The 20,780-nt window shown below is 48.5% G+C and overlaps 1 protein-coding gene and 2 long non-coding RNA genes across 3 annotated transcripts in view; 1 reads left to right on the top strand and 2 right to left on the bottom strand.

The window, feature by feature from the left end:
• LOC127927634 (E3 ubiquitin-protein ligase RBBP6-like) overlaps positions 1-20,780 on the bottom strand; it is a 124,599-nt gene that overhangs the window by 11,272 nt on the left and 92,547 nt on the right. Inside the window, exons 6-15 of the mRNA XM_052514252.1 lie at positions 13,499-13,595; positions 11,426-11,568; positions 8,160-8,332; positions 7,424-7,527; positions 5,188-5,402; positions 5,004-5,111; positions 4,541-4,616; positions 4,330-4,390; positions 2,514-2,562; positions 2,059-2,406 (exon numbers count right to left, since the gene is read on the bottom strand). Coding sequence (XP_052370212.1) covers positions 2,059-2,406; positions 2,514-2,562; positions 4,330-4,390; positions 4,541-4,616; positions 5,004-5,111; positions 5,188-5,402; positions 7,424-7,527; positions 8,160-8,332; positions 11,426-11,568; positions 13,499-13,595 — 1,374 coding nt within the window. The remainder of the gene's footprint in view (positions 1-2,058; positions 2,407-2,513; positions 2,563-4,329; positions 4,391-4,540; positions 4,617-5,003; positions 5,112-5,187; positions 5,403-7,423; positions 7,528-8,159; positions 8,333-11,425; positions 11,569-13,498; positions 13,596-20,780) is intronic.
• LOC127927638 (uncharacterized) lies at positions 7,556-8,124 on the bottom strand. The gene is made up of 3 exons (XR_008128266.1): positions 8,060-8,124; positions 7,914-8,021; positions 7,556-7,841 (listed from the first exon to the last, which is right to left on the bottom strand). It is a non-coding gene; the product is annotated as an uncharacterized LOC127927638 (long non-coding RNA).
• LOC127927641 (uncharacterized) lies at positions 10,414-11,017 on the top strand. Its single transcript, XR_008128269.1, has 3 exons — positions 10,414-10,494; positions 10,652-10,724; positions 10,953-11,017. It is a non-coding gene; the product is annotated as an uncharacterized LOC127927641 (long non-coding RNA).

Raw genomic sequence — 20,780 nt, 5'->3', positions numbered from 1 at the left:
AGAACAACAGTCAGAACAACAGTCAGTCCATCAGAACAACAGTCAGAACAACAGTCAGTCCATCAGAACAACAGTCAGAATGACATCAGAACAACAGTCAGTCCATCAGAACAACAGTCAGAATGACAGTCTGTCCATCAGAACAACAGTCAGTCCATCAGAACAACAGTCAGAATGACAGTCAGTCCTGAGAACTGAAAGATCAGTCCATCAGAACAGTCAGAATGATCAGTCCATCAGAACAACAGTCAGAATGACAGTCAGTCCATCAGAACAACAGTCAGAATGACAGTCAGTCCATCAGAACAACAGTCAGAATGACAGTCAGTCCATCAGAACAACAGTCAGAATCAGTCAGTCCATCAGAACGACAGTCAGAACGACAGTCAGTCCAGTCCAGTCCATCAGAACGACAGTCAGAATGACAGTCAGTCCATCAGAACAACAGTCAGAATGACAGTCCTCCATCAGAACAACAGTCAGAATGACAGTCCCATCAGAACAGTCAGAATGACAGTCAGTCCATCAGAACAACAGTCAGAACACAGTCAGTCCATCAGAACAACAGTCAGAATGACAGTCAGTCCATCAGAACAACAGTCAGAACAACAGTCAGTCCATCAGAACAACAGTCAGAATAACAGTCAGTCCATCAGAACAACAGTCAGTCCATCAGAACAACAGTCAGTCCATCAGAACAACAGTCAGTCCATCAGAACAACAGTCAGAATGACAGTCAGTCCATCAGAACAACAGTCAGAACAACAGTCAGTCCATCAGAACAACAGTCAGAACGACAGTCAGTCCATCAGAACAACAGTCAGAATGACAGTCAGTCCATCAGAACAACAGTCAGTCCATCAGAACAACAGTCAGTCCATCAGAACAACAGTCAGTCCATCAGAACAACAGTCAGAATGACAGTCAGTCCATCAGAACAACAGTCAGAATGACAGTCAGTCCATCAGAACAACAGTCAGAATGACAGTCAGTCCATCAGAATGACAGTCAGTCCATCAGAACAACAGTCAGAACAACAGTCAGTCCATCAGAACAACAGTCAGAATGACAGTCAGTCCATCAGAACAACAGTCAGAATGACAGTCAGTCCATCAGAACAACAGTCAGAATGACAGTCAGTCCATCAGAACAACAGTCAGAATGACAGTCAGTCCATCAGAACGACAGTCAGAACGACAGTCAGAACGACAGTCAGAACAACAGTCAGAACAACAGTCAGAACAACAGTCAGTCCATCAGAACAACAGTCAGAACGACAGTCAGAATGACAGTCTGTCCATCAGAACAACAGTCAGAATGACAGTCTGTCCATCAGAACAACAGTCAGAATGACAGTCTGTCCATCAGAACAACAGTCAGAACAACAGTCAGTCCATCAGAACAACAGTCAGAATGACAGTCAGTCCATCAGAACAACAGTCAGAATGACAGTCAGTCCATCAGAACAACAGTCAGAATGACAGTCAGTCCATCAGAACAACAGTCAGAATGACAGTCAGTCCATCAGAACAACAGTCAGAATGACAGTCAGTCCATCAGAACAACAGTCAGAACGACAGTCAGAACGACAGTCAGAACAACAGTCAGAACAACAGTCAGTCCATCAGAACAGTCAGAACGACAGTCAGTCCATCAGAACAACAGTCAGAACAACAGTCAGTCCATCAGAACAACAGTCAGTCCATCAGAACAACAGTCAGAATGACAGTCTGTCCATCAGAACAACAGTCAGTCCAAACAACAGTCAGAATGACAGTCTGTCCATCAGAACAACAGTCTGAATGACAGTCTGAATGACAGTCAGAATGACAGTCAGTCCATCAGAACAACAGTCAGAACGACAGTTAGAACGACAGTCAGTCCATCAGAACAACAGTCAGAACAACAGTCAGAACAACAGTCAGAACAACAGTCAGTCCATCAGAACAACAGTCAGAACGACAGTCAGAACGACAGTCAGAACGACAGTCAGAACAACAGTCAGTCCATCAGAACAACAGTCAGAATGACAGTCAGAATGACAGTCTGTTTACTCACTTATCCTTCAGCCTCTTCTGTTGTCTGTAGAACTCATCCTTGGACAGGAAGGAAGAGGAGGGGATTGGCTTCCCGGCGAGGGGGGGCTGGGTGTTGGGGGGCGCCCAGGGGGGGTTGGTGACTCCTGGGGTAGGGGGGTAGCCAGGAGGGGGCAGGGAGTAGCTGGAGGGGGGCTGTTGCCCTGGGGGGAAGTGGGGAGGTGGGTAGTGGGGGGGTATGACACCTGGGGGATGGGGTAGAGGGGAGGAGAAAATGGAGGGAGGGTTGTAGAGAAGGGGTGGCACGTTGGTGGGCGGAGGCTGGGAGGGAGGGGCGCGGTCGCTATGGTTCCTGCCACGACCGGAGGGGCTGGAGAGTGAGAGAGAGACAGGAACAGGACGTGACATCACTAGTCAGGTGTGTCAAATGTTAAAACTAACATAACATAGCTAACACGCAGAGATAAACACACACACCTGTACCTGTCCCAATGGGCTGGTCCTTCAGAAAGTCTGGGAGGAAGACCTGTTTCAGGAAGAGAGCAGCACTGTTAAATATGACAGTGTGAGGGGGGTCTCTGGGGGGGGTACCTGTCCTCTGCAGGGAGTGACTGTCGGACTGGGGTAGTGGGGGGTACCTGTCCTCTGCAGGGAGTGACCGTCAGACTGGGGTAGTGGGGGGTTACCTGTCCTCTGCAGGGAGTGACTGTCAGACTGGGGTAGTGGGGGGGGTTACCTGTCCTCTGCAGGGAGTGACTGTCAGACTGGGGTAGTGGTAGTGGGGGGGTTACCTGTCCTCTGCAGGGAGTGACTGTCAGACTGGGGTAGTGGTAGTGGGGGGTTACCTGTCCTCTGCAGGGAGTGACTGTCAGACTGGGGTAGTGGTAGTGGGGGGGTTACCTGTCCTCTGCAGGGAGTGACTGTCAGACTGGGGTAGTGGGGGGGGGTTACCTGTCCTCTGCAGGGAGTGACCGTCAGACTGGGGTAGTGGGGGGCGGGGTTACCTGTCCTCTGCAGGGAGTGACTGTCAGACTGGGGTAGTGGGGGGGGGTTACCTGTCCTCTGCAGGGAGTGACCGTCAGACTGGGGTAGTGGGGGGTTACCTGTCCTCTGCAGGGAGTGACTGTCAGACTGGGGTAGTGGGGGGGGTACCTGTCCTCAGCAGGGAGTGACTGTCAGACTGGGGGAGTGGGGGGGGGTTACCTGTCCTCTGCAGGGAGTGACTGTCAGACTGGGGTAGTGGGGGGGTCTCTGGGGGGGGTACCTGTCCTCTGCAGGGAGTGACTGTCAGACTGGGGTAGTGGGGGGTTACCTGTCCTCTGCAGGGAGTGACCGTCAGACTGGGGTAGTGGGGGGTTACCTGTCCTCTGCAGGGAGTGACTGTCAGACTGGGGTAGTGGGGGGTACCTGTCCTCTGCAGGGAGTGACTGTCAGACTGGGGTAGTGGGGGTTACCTGTCCTCTGCAGGGAGTGACTGTCAGGTCTGGGGTAGTGGCTAGGGGGGGTACCTGTCCTCTGCAGGGAGACTGTCAGACATGGTGGTAGTGGGGGACACCTCTGTCCTCTGTGTCTAGGAGGGGAAGACTGTCAGAGAGAGACAGAGGGGTAGTGGGGGGACAGAGACTGTCCTCTGCAGGGAGTGACAGTCAGACTGGGGTAGTGGGGGGACCTGTCCTCTGCAGGAGAGAGACTGCAGGGAGTGACCTGTCAGAGAGGAGAGAGAGAGACTGGGGTAGTGGGGGAAAGAGACCTGTCCTCTGTAGGGAGTGACAGTCAGACTGGGGTAGTGGGGGGTTACCTGTCCTCTGCAGGGAGTGACAGTCAGACTGGGGTAGTGGGGGGTTACCTGTCCTCTGCAGGGAGTGACCGTCAGACTGGGGTAGTGGGGGGAGTTACCTGTCCTCTGCAGGAGAGACCGAGACAGACTGGGAGACAGAGGTAGTGGGGGGTTACCTGTCCTCTGCAGGGAGTGACTGTCAGACTGGGGTAGTGGGGGGTACCTGTCCTCTGCAGGGAGTGACTGTCAGACTGGGGTAGTGGGGGGAGAGACCTGTCCTCTGCAGGGAGTGACTGTCGGACTGGGGTAGTGGGGGGTTACCTGTCCTCTGCAGGGAGTGACTGTCAGACTGGGGTAGTGGGGGGTTACCTGTCCTCTGCAGGGAGTGACTGTCAGACTGGGGTAGTGGGGGGTTACCTGTCCTCTGCAGGGAGTGACTGTCAGACTGGGGTAGTCGGGGGGGTTACCTGTCCTCAGCAGGGAGTGACTGTCAGACTGGGGTAGTGGGGGGGTTACCTGTCCTCTGCAGGGAGTGACTGTCAGACTGGGGTTGGCTCATCACTGGAACATGGTATTCCTATAGACAACAACAACACACAGACACTCTGGTAGCAACAACAACATAACGTCTGACAATACACACCTGATCTATTTGGAAGGTGTGTGTGTGTGTGTGTGTGTGTGTGTGTGTGTGTGTGTGTGTGTGTGTGTGTGTGTGTGTGTTCACCTTGGTCATGGGGGCAGTGGCTAGAGGGGGGTCGGCTGAGACCACCACAGACTGAACTCCTCCACTCTCTGGCTCTCTGGAAAAACAGACATGTATCATCGTTACTTAACCTCAACCTGACAGACACCTCTGTTCACTGGCTGTGTCTATGAGAGGGGAAGAGAGACAGAGAGAGACAGAGAGAGAGACAGAGAGAGAGACAGAGAGAGAGAGAGAGAGAGGGAGAGAGAGAGACAGCGAGAGAGACAGCGAGAGAGACAGCGAGAGAGACAGCGAGAGAGACAGAGAGAGAGACAGAGAGAGAGACAGAGAGAGAGACAGAGAGAGACAGAGAGAGAGAGAGACAGAGAGAGAGACAGAGAGAGAGACAGAGAGAAACAGAGAGAAACAGACAGACAGTGAGAGAGAGAGACGGGGAGAGAGAGAGCAAAAGAAAGGGCAAGTTTAAGAGAGAGAATCTTACTTTAGCATAAGCGTGTTGTTGTGATTGGTTGGGTGCTGGGGGGAGGGACCCGTTGAGTTATAGGAGGAGCCAGCAGCCATGTGGGAGGAGTTATTATGGTTCCCGACTCTAGGGTGAAAATAACACAATTAGATGTGTGAGGAAAATGTCACCCAGACACTAGTGACAACTACATTCATCTTACCTGAGGGGCGGGCCAACCTGCTGCTGAGCCAATGGTGGCGTGTCTAAGGCTGGAGGGCGGGGCATAAGTGGGTCCTGCTGGCTCCTGATAGGCTGGAGCGGGCACTGAGGGCGGGACTGAGGCTGAAGAGGAGGGGTGGGGACGACGGGGGGCTGGGCGACTCTCGTCATCATGCGTTTGGCGTAACCGGTCTCATTCTTAAAATTATTAACCGCCTGAGGAGAGGAAGAGGAAGAGGAGAGGAGAGGAGAGGAGAGGAGAGGAGAGGAGAGGAGAGGAGAGGAGAGGAGAGGAGAGGAGAGGAGAGGAGAGGAGAGGAGAGGAGAGGAGAGGAGAGGAGAGGAGAGGAGGAATTCAACATTTCTACAGTATGTTAGTTTTATTACATTTTTATTTAACAGTATATAGTATAGAATATACAGTGCAGTAGGAAAGTATTCAGACCCCAGCCTTATTCTAAAATTCATTTTAAAAGTTCCCTCAATCTAAACACAATACCCCATAATGACATCACAATACCCCATAATGACATCACAATACCCCATAATGACATCACAATACCGCATAATGACATCACAATACCCCATAACGACATCACAATACCCCATAATAACATCACAATACCGCATAATGACATTACAATACCCCATAATGACATCACAATACCCCATAATGACAAGGCGAAAACAGTTTTTTAGAAATGTTAGCACATTTATTACCAGTAAAAAACAGAAATACCTTATTTACATAATTATTCTGACACTTTGCTATGAGACTTGAAATTGAGCTCAGGTGCTTCCTGTTTCCATTGATCATCCTTGAGATGTTTCTACAACATGATTGGAGTTCACCTGTGGTAAATTCAATTGATTGGACATGATTTGGAAAGGCACACACCTGTCTATATAAAGGTCCCACAGTTGACAGTGCATGTCAGAGCAAAAACCAAGCCAGGAGGTCGAAGGAATAGTCTGTAGAGCTCCAAGACAGGATTGTGTCGATCTGGGGAAGGGTACCAAAACATTTATGCAGCATTGAAGTTCCCCAAAAACACAGTGGCCTCCATCATTCTTAAATGGAAGAAGTTTGGAACCACCAAGACTCTTCCTAGAGCTGGCCGCCAACCAAAATGTGCAATCGGGGGAGAAGGGCCTTGGTCGGGGAGGTGACCAAGAACCCGATGGTCACTCTGACAGAGCTCCAGAGTTCCTCTGTGGAGATGGGAGAACCTTCCAGAAGGACAACCATCTCTGCAGCACTCCACCAATCAGGCCTTTATGGTAGAGTGGCCAGACAAGATTCTCTGGTCTGATGAAACCAAGATTGAACTTTGTGGCCTGAATGCCAAGCGTCACGTCTGGAGGAAACCTGGCACCATCCCTACGGTGAAGCATGGTGGTGGAGGCAGCATCATGTTGTGGGGGATGTTTTTTAAGCGGCAGGGACTGGGAGACTAGTCAGGATTGAGGGATAGATAAACGGAGAAAAGTACAGAGATCCTTGATGAAACCTGTTCCAGAGCGCTCAGGACCTCAAACTGGGGTGAAGGTTCACCTTCCAACAGGACAACGACACAAGAGTGGCTTTGGAACAAGTATCTGAAAGTCCTTGAGTGGCCCGGACTTGAACCCGATCGAACATCTCTGGAGAGACCTGAAAATAGCTGTGCAGCAACGCTCCCCATCCAACCTGACAGAGCTTGAGAGGATCTGCAGAGAAGAATGGGAGAAACTCCCCAAATACAGGTGTGCCAAGCTTGTAGCGTCAAACCCAAGAAGACTCGAGGCTGTAATTGCTGCCAAAGGTGCTTCAACAAAGTACAGAGTAAAGGGTCTGAATATTAATGTAACTGTGTTGTTTCTGTTTTAGCTTTGTCACTATGGGATATTGTGATGTCACTATGGGATATTGTGATGTCACTATGGGATATTGTGATGTCATTATGGGTTATTGTGATGTCACTATGGGGTATTGTGATGTCATTATGGGATATTGTGCTGTCACTATGGGGTATTGTGATGTCATTATGGGTTATTGTGTGTAGATTGACGAGAGGGGATTAGAAAAAACAATTTAATCTATTTTAGAACAAGACTAACGTAACAAAATGTGTAAAAAGTCAAGTGGTCTGAATGCTTTCTGAAGACACCTGTATGTTGTGGAACATTTCATACACGTCACCTCACTAAATAAATAAAGGCCAGGGTTGAGTAGGCGGAGCCTGAGAGAGTTTTACCTGGCGCAGGAACTTATTGGCTATGAGCGCGTCAGGGGAGACATTCGATTGGCTACAGGTGGGACACACATGTTCCTCTGACTCCAGCAGAGACGTACGGATACCTGAGAAGAGGAGACAGCATCAGTCACTATGGATACCTGAGGAGACAGCATCAGTCACTATGGATACCTGAGGAGAGGAGAGAGCATCAGTCACTATGGATACCTGAGGAGACAGCATCAGTCACTATGGATACCTGAGGAGAGGAGAGAGCATCAGTCACTATGGATACCTGAGGAGAGGAGAGAGCATCAGTCACTATGGATACCTGAGGAGAGGAGAGAGCATCAGTCACTATGGATACCTGAGGAGAGGAGACAGCATCAGTCACTATGGATACCTGAGGAGAGGAGACAGCATCAGTCACTATGGATACCTGAGGAGAGGAGAGAGCATCAGTCACTATGGATACCTGAGGAGAGGAGAGAGCATCAGTCACTATGGATACCTGAGGAGAGGAGACAGCATCAGTCACTATGGATACCTGAGGAGAGGAGAGAGCATCAGTCACTATGGATACCTGAGGAGAGGAGACAGCATCAGTCACTATGGATACCTGAGGAGAGGAGACGGAGCATCAGTCACTATGGATACCTGAGGAGAGGAGACAGCATCAGTCACTATGGATACCTGAGGAGAGGAGAGAGCATCAGTCACTATGGATACCTGAGGAGAGGAGAGAGCATCGACTCACAGTCGTCACAGTAGGAGTTGCCACAGCAGGGAATGACCACGGCGTCAGTCATCAGGTCTTTACAGAGCAGACAGAGGAGCTCATCAGGGACTGGATCCTCGTCCTCCTCGGAACTGGACTGGTCCCTGGGGACGAACGGAGGCCTCTCCTTCTTACCTAAAGCGTAGGCCTCACTGTGGAGGGGGAGACACACACACACACACAGAGAGGTTTACTTACGGGTTAGATGTCAGAGGTCAGGGGTTAAAGGTAACATTGAGTGGCTGCTGCCAACACACTGACTCAACTCCAGCCACTTTAATAATGGGAATTGATGGGAAATGATTTAAAATATATCACTAGCCACTTTAAACAATGCCACTTTATATAATGTTTACATACCCTACATTATTCATCTCATATGTATATACTGTACTCTATATCATCTACTGCATCCTTATGTAATACATGTATCACTAGCCACTTTAACTATGCCACTTTGTTTACATACTCATCTCATATGTATATACTGCACTCGATACCATCTACTGTATGCTGCTCTGTACCATCACTCATTCATATATCTTATGTACATATTCTTTATCCCCTTACACTGTGTATTAGACAGTAGTTTTGGAATTGTTAGTTAGATTACTTGTTGGTTATTACTGCATTGTCGGAACTAGAAGCACAAGAATTTCGCTACATTCGCATTAACATCTGCTAACCATGTGACCATTAACATCTGCTAACCATGTGACCAATAACATCTGCTAACCATGTGACCAATAACATCTGCTCACCATGTGACCAATAACATCTGCTAACCATGTGACCATTAACATCTGCTCACCATGTGACCAATAACATCTGCTAACCATGTGACCAATAACATCTGCTAACCATGTGACCAATAACATCTGCTAACCATGTGACCAATAACATCTGCTAACCATGTGACCAATAACATCTGCTAACCATGTGACCAATAACATCTGCTAACCATGTGACCAATAACATCTGCTAACCATGTGACCAATAACATCTGCTTACCATGTGACCAATAACATCTGCTAACCATGTGACCAATAACATCTGCTAACCATGTGACCAATAACATCTGCTAACCATGTGACCATTAACATCTGATAACCATGTGACCAATAACATCTGCTAACCATGTGACCATTAACATCTGATAACCATGTGACCAATAACATCTGCTAACCATGTGACCATTAACATCTGCTAACCATGTGACCATTAACATCTGCTAACCATGTGACCAATAACATCTGATAACCATGTGACCAATAACATCTGCTAACCATGTGACCAATAACATCTGCTTACCATGTGACCAATAACATCTGCTAACCATGTGACCAATAACATCTGATAACCATGTGACCAATAACATCTGCTAACCATGTGACCAATAACATCTGATAACCATGTGACCAATAACATCTGCTTACCATGTGACCAATAACATCTGCTGACCATGTGACCAATAACATCTGCTCACCATGTGTATGTGACAAATAACATCTGCTAACCATGTGACCATTAACATCTGCTAACCATGTGACCAATAACATCTGATAACCATGTGACCATTAACATCTGCTAACCATGTGACCAATAACATCTGATAACCATGTGACCAATAACATCTGCTAACCATGTGACCAATAACATCTGATAACCATGTGACCATTAACATCTGATAACCATGTGACCAATAACATCTGCTAACCATGTGACCAATAACATCTGCTAGCCACGTGGGGGGGGTCAGAGTTCGGAAGTAACTCACGCGTCTATCGTAGGGATGGAGTAGTGGCCGGTGTTGGTCAACATGGGGGGCTGGGGGGGTCAGAGGTCGGCGGTAACTCATGCGTCTATCGTAGGGATGGCGTAGTGGCCGGTGTTGGTCAACATGGGGGCTGGGGGTCAGAGGTCGGAGGTAACTCATGCGTCTATCGTAGGGATGGCGTTGTGGCCGGTGTTGGTCAACATGGGGGCTGGGGGGGTCAGAGGTCGGAGGTAACTCACGCGTCTATCGTAGGGATGGCGTAGTGGCCGGTGTTGGTCAACATGGGGGCTGGGGGGGTCAGAGGTCGGAGGTAACTCACGCGTCTATCGTAGGGATGGCGTAGTGGCCGGTGTTGGTCAACATGGGGGCTGGGGGGGTCAGAGGTCGGAGGTAACTCACGCGTCTATCGTAGGGATGGCGTAGTGGCCGGTGTTGGTCAACATGGGGGGCTGGGGGGGTCAGAGGTCGGAGGTAACTCAAGCGTCTATCGTAGGGATGGCGTAGTGGCCGGTGTTGGTCAACATGGGGGGGTCAGAGGTCGGCAGTAACTCACGCGTCTATCGTAGGGATGGCGTAGTGGCCGGTGTTGGTCAACATGGGGGCTGGGGGGGTCAGAGGTCGGAGGTAACTCACGCGTCTATCGTAGGGATGGCGTAGTGGCCGGTGTTGGTCAACATGGGGGGGGGGGTCAGAGGTCGGCAGTAACTCACGCGTCTATCGTAGGGATGGCGTAGTGGCCGGTGTTGGTCAACATGGGGGGGTCAGAGGTCGGAGGTAACTCACGCGTCTATCGTAGGGATGGCGTAGTGGCCGGTGTTGGTCAACATGGGGGGTCAGAGGTCGGAGGTAACTCACGCGTCTATCGTAGGGATGGCGTAGTGGCCGGTGTTGGTCAACATGGGGGCTGGGGGTCAGAGGTCGGAGGTAACTCACGCGTCTATCGTAGGGATGGCGTAGTGGCCGGTGTTGGTCAACATGGGGGTGGGGGGTCAGAGGTCGGCAGTAACTCACGCGTCTATCGTAGGGATGGCGTAGTGGCCGGTGTTGGTCAACATGGGGGCTGGGGGGTCAGGTCGGCGGTAACTCACGCGTCTATCGTAGGGATGGCGTAGTGGCCGGTGTTGGTCAACATGGGGGCTGGGGGGTCAGAGGTCGGAGGTAACTCACGCGTCTATCGTAGGGATGGCGTAGTGGCCGGTGTTGGTCAACATGGGGGCTGGGGGGTCAGAGGTCGGAGGTAACTCACGCGTCTATCGTAGGGATGGCGTAGTGGCCGGTGTTGGTCAACATGGGGGGGGTCAGAGGTCGGAGGTAACTCACGCGTCTATCGTAGGGATGGCGTAGTGGCCGGTGTTGGTCAACATGGGGGGGGGTCAGAGGTCGGAGGTAACTCACGCGTCTATCGTAGGGATGGCGTAGTGGCCGGTGTTGGTCAACATGGGGGGGTCAGAGGTCGGCAGTAACTCACGCGTCTATCGTAGGGATGGCGTAGTGGCCGGTGTTGGTCAACAGGGCTCCCTTTATAGACGGGTCGTCCACTTCCGTCATGAAGGAACGGGGAATGCCGGTACTCTTCTTGATCCTCTGGGGTGGCTCAAACCCTTTCTCCTTCTAACACACACACACACACACACACACACACACACACACACACACACACACACACACACACACACACACACACACACACACACACACACTTACCGGGTTGCTCTGAACAACAACGATAACAAACACACACACACACACTTACTGGGTTGCTCTGGTACCAAGTTCCTGATGTGGTCTTACCCCGTTAGTAGGACAGTTCCTGATGTGATGTCTTACCTCGTTAGTAGGACAGTTCCTGATGTGATGTCTTACCCCGTTAGTAGGACAGTTCCTGATGTGATGTCTTACCCCGTTAGTAGGACAGTTCCTGATGTGGTCTTACCCCGTTAGTAGGACAGTTCCTGATGTGATGTCTTACCCCGTTAGTAGGACAGTTCCTGATGTGGTCTCACCCGTTAGTAGGACAGTTCCTGATGTGGTCTTACCCCGTTAGTAGGACAGTTCCTGATGTGATGTCTTACCCCGTTAGTAGGACAGTTCCTGATGTGATGTCTCACCTCGTTAGTAGGACAGTTCCTGATGTGGTCTCACCCCGTTAGTAGGACAGTTCCTGATGTGATGTCTTACCCCGTTAGTAGGACAGTTCCTGATGTGATGTCTTACCCCGTTAGTAGGACAGTTCCTGATGTGATGTCTTACCCCGTTAGTAGGACAGTTCCTGATGTGATGTCTCACCCCGTTAGTAGGACAGTTCCTGATGTGATGTCTTACCCCGTTAGTAGGACAGTTCCTGATGTGATGTCTCACCCCGTTAGTAGGACAGTTCCTGATGTGATGTCTCACCCCGTTAGTAGGACAGTTCCTGATGTGATGTCTTACCCCGTTAGTAGGACAGTTCCTGATGTGATGTCTTACCCCGTTAGTAGGACAGTTCCTGATGTGATGTCTTACCCCGTTAGTAGGACAGTTCCTGATGTGATGTCTTACCCCGTTAGTAGGACAGTTCCTGATGTGATGTCTTACCCCGTTAGTAGGACAGTTCCTGATGTGATGTCTTACCCCGTTAGTAGGACAGTTCCTGATGTGATGTCTTACCCCGTTAGTAGGACAGTTCCTGATGTGATGTCTTACCCGTTAGTAGGACAGTTCCTGATGTGATGTCTTACCCCGTTAGTAGGACAGTTCCTGATGTGATGTCTTACCCCGTTAGTAGGACAGTTCCTGATGTGATGTCTTACCCCGTTAGTAGGACAGTTCCTGATGTGGTGTCTTACCCTGTTAGTAGGACAGTTCCTGATGTGGTCTTACCCCGTTAGTAGGACAGTTCCTGATGTGATGTCTTACCCCGTTAGTAGGACAGTTCCTGATGTGATGTCTTACATCCTGTTAGTAGGACAGTTCCTGATGTGATCTTACCCCTTAGTAGGACAGTTCCTGATGTGATGTCTTACCCTACCGTTAGTAGGACAGTTCCTGATGTGATGTCTTACCCTACCGGTTCAGTTAGTAGGACAGTTCCTGATGTGATGTCTTACCCGTTAGTAGGACAGTTCCTGATGTGATGTCTTACCCCGTTAGTAGGACAGTTCCTGATGTGATGTCTTACCCCGTTAGTAGGACAGTTCCTGATAGATGTCTTACCCTGTTAGTAGGACAGTTCCTGATGTGATGTCTTACCCGTTAGTAGGACAGTTCCTGATGTGATGTCTTACCCCGTTAGTAGGACAGTTCCTGATGTGATGTCTTACCCGTTAGTAGGACAGTTCCTGATGTGATGTCTCACCCCGTTTCAGTTCCTGATGTGATGTCTCACCCGTTAGTAGGACAGTTCCTGATGTGATGTCTTACCCCGTTAGTAGGACAGTTCCTGATGTGATGTCTTACCCCGTTAGTAGGACAGTTCCTGATGTGGTCTTACCCCGTTAGTAGGACAGTTCCTGATGTGATGTCTTACCCCGTTAGTAGGACAGTTCCTGATGTGATGTCTTACCCCGTTAGTAGGACAGTTCCTGATGTGATGTCCGTTCTTGCCACAGCGATAACAGGTGTAGTTGGCTGGAGGGGGACCGGTCAACTTCTTCACATAACTACGAACACAACGTTAACACAACGTTACCACAACGTTAACACAACGTTAACACAATGTTAACACAACGTTAACACAACGTTACCACAACGTTAACACAACGTTAACACATTACTGATAGTCCAGACAGGTGTCAACATTAACACAGGATAGAGCTGCTGTTACATCCTGGTTCAGTTGCAGGATAGAGCTGCTGTTACATCCTGGTTCAGTTACAGGATAGAGCTGCTGTTACAACCTCTACCGGTTCAGTTACAGGATAGAGCTGCTGTTACAACCTCTACCGGTTCAGTTACAGGATAGAGCTGCTGTTACATCCTCTACCGGTTCAGTTACAGGATAGAGCTGCTGTTACATTCTGGTTCAGTTACAGGATAGAGCTGCTGTTACAACCTCTACCGGTTCAGTTACAGGATAGAGCTGCTGTTACATCCTGGTTCAGTTACAGGATAGAGCTGCTGTTACATCCTCTACCGGTTCAGTTACAGGATAGAGCTGCTGTTACATCCTCTACCGGTTCAGTTACAGGATAGAGCTGCTGTTACATCCCGGTTCAGTTACAGGATAGAGCTGCTGTTACATCCCGGTTCAGTTACAGGATAGAGCTGCTGTTACATCCCGGTTCAGTTACAGGATAGAGCTGCTGTTACATCCCGGTTCAGTTACAGGATAGAGCTGCTGTTACATCCCGGTTCAGTTACAGGATAGAGCTGCTGTTACATCCCGGTTCAGTTACAGGATAGAGCTGCTGTTACATCCTCTACCGGTTCAGTTACAGGATAGAGCTGCTGTTACAACCTCTACCGGTTCAGTTACAGGATAGAGCTGCTGTTACATCCTGGTTCAGTTACAGGATAGAGCTGCTGTTACAACCTCTACCGGTTCAGTTACAGGATAGAGCTGCTGTTACATCCTCTACCGGTTCAGTTACAGGATAGAGCTGCTGTTACATCCTCTACCGGTTCAGTTACAGGATAGAGCTGCTGTTACATCCTCTACCGGTTCAGTTACAGGATAGAGCTGCTGTTACAACCTCTACCGGTTCAGTTACAGGATAGAGCTGCTGTTACATCCTCTACCGGTTCAGTTACAGGATAGAGCTGCTGTTACATCCTCTACCGGTTCAGTTACAGGATAGAGCTGCTGTTACATCCTCTACCGGTTCAGTTACAGGATAGAGCTGCTGTTACAACCTCTACCGGTTCAGTTACAGGATAGAGCTGCTGTTACATCCTCTACCGGTTCAGTTACAGGATAGAGCTGCTGTTACATCCTGGTTCAGTTACAGGATAGAGCTGCTGTTACAGCCTCTACCGGTTCAGTTACAGGATAGAGCTGCTGTTACATCCTCTACCGGTTCAGTTACAGGATAGAGCTGCTGTTACAACCTCTACCGGTTCAGTTACAGGATAGAGCTGCTGTTACATCCTCTACCGGTTCAGTTACAGGATAGAGCTGCTGTTACATCCTGGTTCAGTTACAGGATAGAGCTGCTGTTACATCCTGGTTCAGTTACAGGATAGAGCTGCTGTTACATACCGGTTCAGTTACAGGATAGAGCTGCTGTTACATCCTGGTTCAGTTACAGGATAGAGCTGCTGTTACATCCTGGTTCAGTTACAGGATAGAGCTGCTGTTACATCCTGGTTCAGTTACAGGATAGAGCTGCTGTTACATCCTGGTTCAGTTACAGGATAGAGCTGCTGTTACATCCTCTACCGGTTCAGTTACAGGATAGAGCTGCTGTTACAACCTCTACCGGTTCAGTTACAGGATAGAGCTGCTGTTACATCCTCTACCGGTTCAGTTACAGGATAGAGCTGCTGTTACATCCTGGTTCAGTTACAGGATAGAGCTGCTGTTACATCCTGGTTCAGTTACAGGATAGAGCTGCTGTTACATCCTGGTTCAGTTACAGGATAGAGCTGCTGTTACATCCTGGTTCAGTTACAGGATAGAGCTGCTGTTACATCCTGGTTCAGTTACAGGATATATCAGCTGCTGTTACATCCTGGTTTAGGATAGAGACAGGGTTCACAGGATAGAGCTGCTGTTACATCCTCTACCCAGGTTCAGTTACAGGATAGAGCTGCTGTTACATCCTGGTTCAGTTACAGGATAGAGCTGCTGTTACATCCTGGTTCAGTTACAGGATAGAGCTGCTGTTACATCCTGGTTCAGTTACAGGATAGAGCTGCTGTTACATCCTGGTTCAGTTACAGGATAGAGCTGCTGTTACATCCTGGTTCAGTTACAGGATAGAGCTGCTGTTACATCCTGGTTCAGTTACAGGATAGAGCTGCTGTTACATCCTGGTTCAGTTACAGGATAGACCTGCTGTTACATCCTGGTTCAGTTACAGGATAGAGCTGCTGTTACATCCTGGTTCAGTTACAGGATAGAGCTGCTGTTACATCCTGGTTCAGTTACAGGATAGAGCTGCTGTTACATCCTGGTTCAGTTACAGGATAGAGCTGCTGTTACATCCTGGTTCAGTTACAGGATAGAGCTGCTGTTACATTCTCTACCGGTTCAGTTACAGGATAGAGCTGCTGTTACATCCTCTACCGGTTCAGTTACAGGACAGAGCTGCTGTTACAACCTCTACCGGTTCAGTTACAGGATAGAGCTGCTGTTACAACCTCTACCGGTTCAGTTACAGGATAGAGCTGCTGTTACATCCTCTACCGGTTCAGTTACAGGATAGAGCTGCTGTTACATCCTGGTTCAGTTACAGGATAGAGCTGCTGTTACATCCTGGTTCAGTTACAGGATAGAGCTGCTGTTACATCCTGGTTCAGTTACAGGATAGAGCTGCTGTTACATCCCGGTTCAGTTACAGGATAGAGCTGCTGTTACATCCCGGTTCAGTTACAGGATAGAGCTGCTGTTACATCCTGGTTCAGTTACAGGATAGAGCTGCTGTTACAACCTCTACCGGTTCAGTTACAGGATAGAGCTGCTGTTACATCCTGGTTCAGTTACAGGATAGAGCTGCTGTTACATCCTCTAGATCGAGACCAGGGGTCACCAGGATATGGACATAGTTAGATAGAGACTGTGGTCACCAGGATATATACTCACTGTATGACCAGGGTCACCAGGATAGTGACATAGTTAGATAGAGACCAGTGACATCATGGCTAGTGATCTTGTCGTCCTCCGATGACGTTAGATAGAGACCAGGGGTCACCAGGATATGACTAGTTCCCAGAGACCAGGGGTCCAGGATATGACATAGTTAGATAGAGACCAGGGGTCACCAGGATATATGACATAGTTAGATAGAGACCAGGGGTCACCAGGATATGACATAGTTAGATAGAGACCAGGGGTCACCAGGATATGACATAGTTAGATAGAGACCAGGGGTCACCAGGATATGACATAGTTAGATAGAGACCAGGGGTCACCAGGATATGACATAGTTAGATAGAGACCAGGGGTCACCAGGATATGACATAGTTAGATAGAGACCAGGGGTCACCAGGATATATGACATAGTTAGATAGAGACCAGGGGTCACCAGGATATGACATAGTTAGATAGAGACCAGGGGTCACCAGGATATGACATAGTTAGATAGAGACCAGGGGTCACCAGGATATGACATAGTTAGATAGAGACCAGGGGTCACCAGGATATGACATAGTTAGATAGAGACCAGGGGTCACCAGGATATGACATAGTTAGATAGAGACCAGGGGTCACCAGGATATGACATAGTTAGATAGAGACCAGGGGTCACCAGGATATATGACATAGTTAGATAGAGACCAGGGGTCACCAGGATATATGACATAGTTAGATAGAGACCAGGGGTCACCAGGATATGACATAGTTAGATAGAGACCAGGGGTCACCAGGATATATGACATAGTTAGATAGAGACCAGGGGTCACCAGGATATGACATAGTTAGATAGAGACCAGGGGTCACCAGGATATGACATAGTTAGATAGAGACCAGGGGTCACCAGGATATGACATAGTTAGATAGAGACCAGGGGTCACCAGGATATGACATAGTTAGATAGAGACCAGGGGTCACCAGGATATATGACATAGTTAGATAGACCAGGGGTCACCAGGATCACATAGTTAGATAGAGACCAGGGGTCATAGGATGATGACATAGTTAGATAGAGACCAGGGGTCACCAGGATATATGACATAGTTAGATAGAGACCAGGGGTCACCAGGATATGACATAGTTAGATAGAGACCAGGGGTCACCAGGATATATGACATAGTTAGATAGAGACCAGGGGTCACCAGGATATATGACATAGTTAGATAGAGACCAGGGGTCACCAGGATATGACATAGTTAGATAGAGACCAGGGGTCACCAGGATATGACATAGTTAGATAGAGACCAGGGGTCACCAGGATATATGACATAGTTAGATAGAGACCAGGGGTCACCAGGATATATGACATAGTTAGATAGAGACCAGGGGTCACCAGGATATATGACATAGTTAGATAGAGACCAGGGGTCACCAGGATATGACATAGTTAGATAGAGACCAGGGGTCACCAGGATATATGACATAGTTAGATAGAGACCAGGGGTCACCAGGATATATGACATAGTTAGATAGAGACCAGGGGTCACCAGGATATGACATAGTTAGATAGAGACCAGGGGTCACCAGGATATGACATAGTTAGATAGAGACCAGGGGTCACCAGGATATGACATAGTTAGATAGAGACCAGGGGTCACCAGGATATGACATAGTTAGATAGAGACCAGGGGTCACCAGGATATGACATAGTTAGATAGAGACCAGGGGTCACCAGGATATGACATAGTTAGATAGAGACCAGGGGTCACCAGGATATATGACATAGTTAGATAGAGACCAGGGGTCACCAGGATATGACATAGTTAGATAGAGACCAGGGGTCACCAGGATATGACATAGTTAGATAGAGACCAGGGGTCACCAGGATATGACATAGTTAGATAGAGACCAGGGGTCACCAGGATATGACATAGTTAGATAGAGACCAGGGGTCACCAGGATATATGACATAGTTAGATAGAGACCAGGGGTCACCAGGATATATGACATAGTTAGATAGAGACCAGGGGTCACCAGGATATATGACATAGTTAGATAGAGACCAGGGGTCACCAGGATATATGACATAGTTAGATAGAGACCAGGGGTCACCAGGATATGACATAGTTAGATAGAGACCAGGGGTCACCAGGATATGACATAGTTAGATAGAGACCAGGGGTCACCAGGATATATGACATAGTTAGATAGAGACCAGGGGTCACCAGGATATATGACATAGTTAGATAGAGACCAGAGTCACCAGGATATATGTCACCAGGATATATGACATAGTTAGATAGAGACCAGGGGTCACCAGGATATATGACATAGTTAGATAGAGACCAGGGGTCACCAGGATATGACATAGTTAGATAGAGACCAGGGGTCACCAGGATATATGACATAGTTAGATAGAGACCAGGGGTCACCAGGATATGACATAGTTAGATAGAGACCAGGGGTCACCAGGATATGACATAGTTAGATAGAGACCAGGGGTCACCAGGATATGACATAGTTAGATAGAGACCAGGGGTCACCAGGATATATGACATAGTTAGATAGAGACCAGGGGTCACCAGGATATGACATAGTTAGATAGAGACCAGGGGTCACCAGGATATATGACATAGTTAGATAGAGACCAGGGGTCACCAGGATATGACATAGTTAGATAGAGACCAGGGGTCACCAGGATATATGACATAGTTAGATAGAGACCAGGGGTCACCAGGATATGACATAGTTAGATAGAGACCAGGGGTCACCAGGATATATGACATAGTTAGATAGAGACCAGGGGTCACCAGGATATGACATAGTTAGATAGAGACCAGGGGTCACCAGGATATGACATAGTTAGATAGAGACCAGGGGTCACCAGGATATGACATGAGATAGAGACATAGTTATATGACATAGATAGAGACCAGGGGTCACCAGGATATGACATAGTTAGATAGAGACCAGGGGTCACCAGGATATGACATAGTTAGAGACCAGGGGTCACCAGGATATGACATAGTTAGATAGAGACCAGGGGTCACCAGGATATATGACATAGTTAGATAGAGACCAGGGGTCACCAGGATATGACATAGTTAGATAGAGACCAGGGGTCACCAGGATATGACATAGTTAGATAGAGACCAGGGGTCACCAGGATATGACATAGTTAGATAGAGACCAGGGGTCACCAGGATATATGACATAGTTAGAGACCAGGGGTCACCAGGATATGACATAGTTAGATAGAGACCAGGGGTCACCAGGATATGACATAGTTAGATAGAGACCAGGGGTCACCAGGATATATGACATAGTTAGATAGAGACCAGGGGTCACCAGGATATATGATATAGTTAGAGACCAGGGGTCACCAGGATATATGATATAGTTAGATAGAGACCAGGGGTCACTAGGATATGACATAGTTAGATAGAGACCAGGGGTCACCAGGATATGACATAGTTAGTTAGAGACCAGGGGTCACCAGGATATGACATAGTAAGATAGAGACCAGGGGTCACCAGGATATGACATAGTTAGATAGAGACCAGGGGTCACCAGGATATAGTGACATCACCAGGATTAGACATAGAGATAGAGACCAGGGGTCACCAGGATATATGACATAGTTAGATAGAGACCAGGGGTCACCAGGATATATGACATAGTTAGATAGAGACCAGGGGTCACCAGGATATGACATAGTTAGATAGAGACCAGGGGTCACCAGGATATATGACATAGTTAGATAGAGACCAGGGGTCACCAGGATATGACATAGTTAGATAGAGACCAGGGGTCACCAGGATATATGACATAGTTAGATAGAGACCAGGGGTCACCAGGATATATGACATAGTTAGATAGAGACCAGGGGTCACCAGGATATATGACATAGTTAGATAGAGACCAGGGGTCACCAGGATATATGACATAGTTAGATAGAGACCAGGGGTCACCAGGATATATGACATAGTTAGATAGAGACCAGGGGTCACCAGGATATGACATAGTTAGATAGAGACCAGGGGTCACCAGGATATATGACATAGTTAGATAGAGACCAGGGGTCACCAGGATATATGACATAGTTAGATAGAGA

Source organism: Oncorhynchus keta, unplaced genomic scaffold (assembly GCF_023373465.1).
Source record: "Oncorhynchus keta strain PuntledgeMale-10-30-2019 unplaced genomic scaffold, Oket_V2 Un_scaffold_16189_pilon_pilon, whole genome shotgun sequence".
NCBI classification, from domain to species: Eukaryota; Metazoa; Chordata; class Actinopteri; order Salmoniformes; family Salmonidae; genus Oncorhynchus; species Oncorhynchus keta.
The sequence above is the reverse complement of the archived record's forward strand: the minus strand, read 5'-3'. Positions and strand labels throughout refer to the sequence as shown.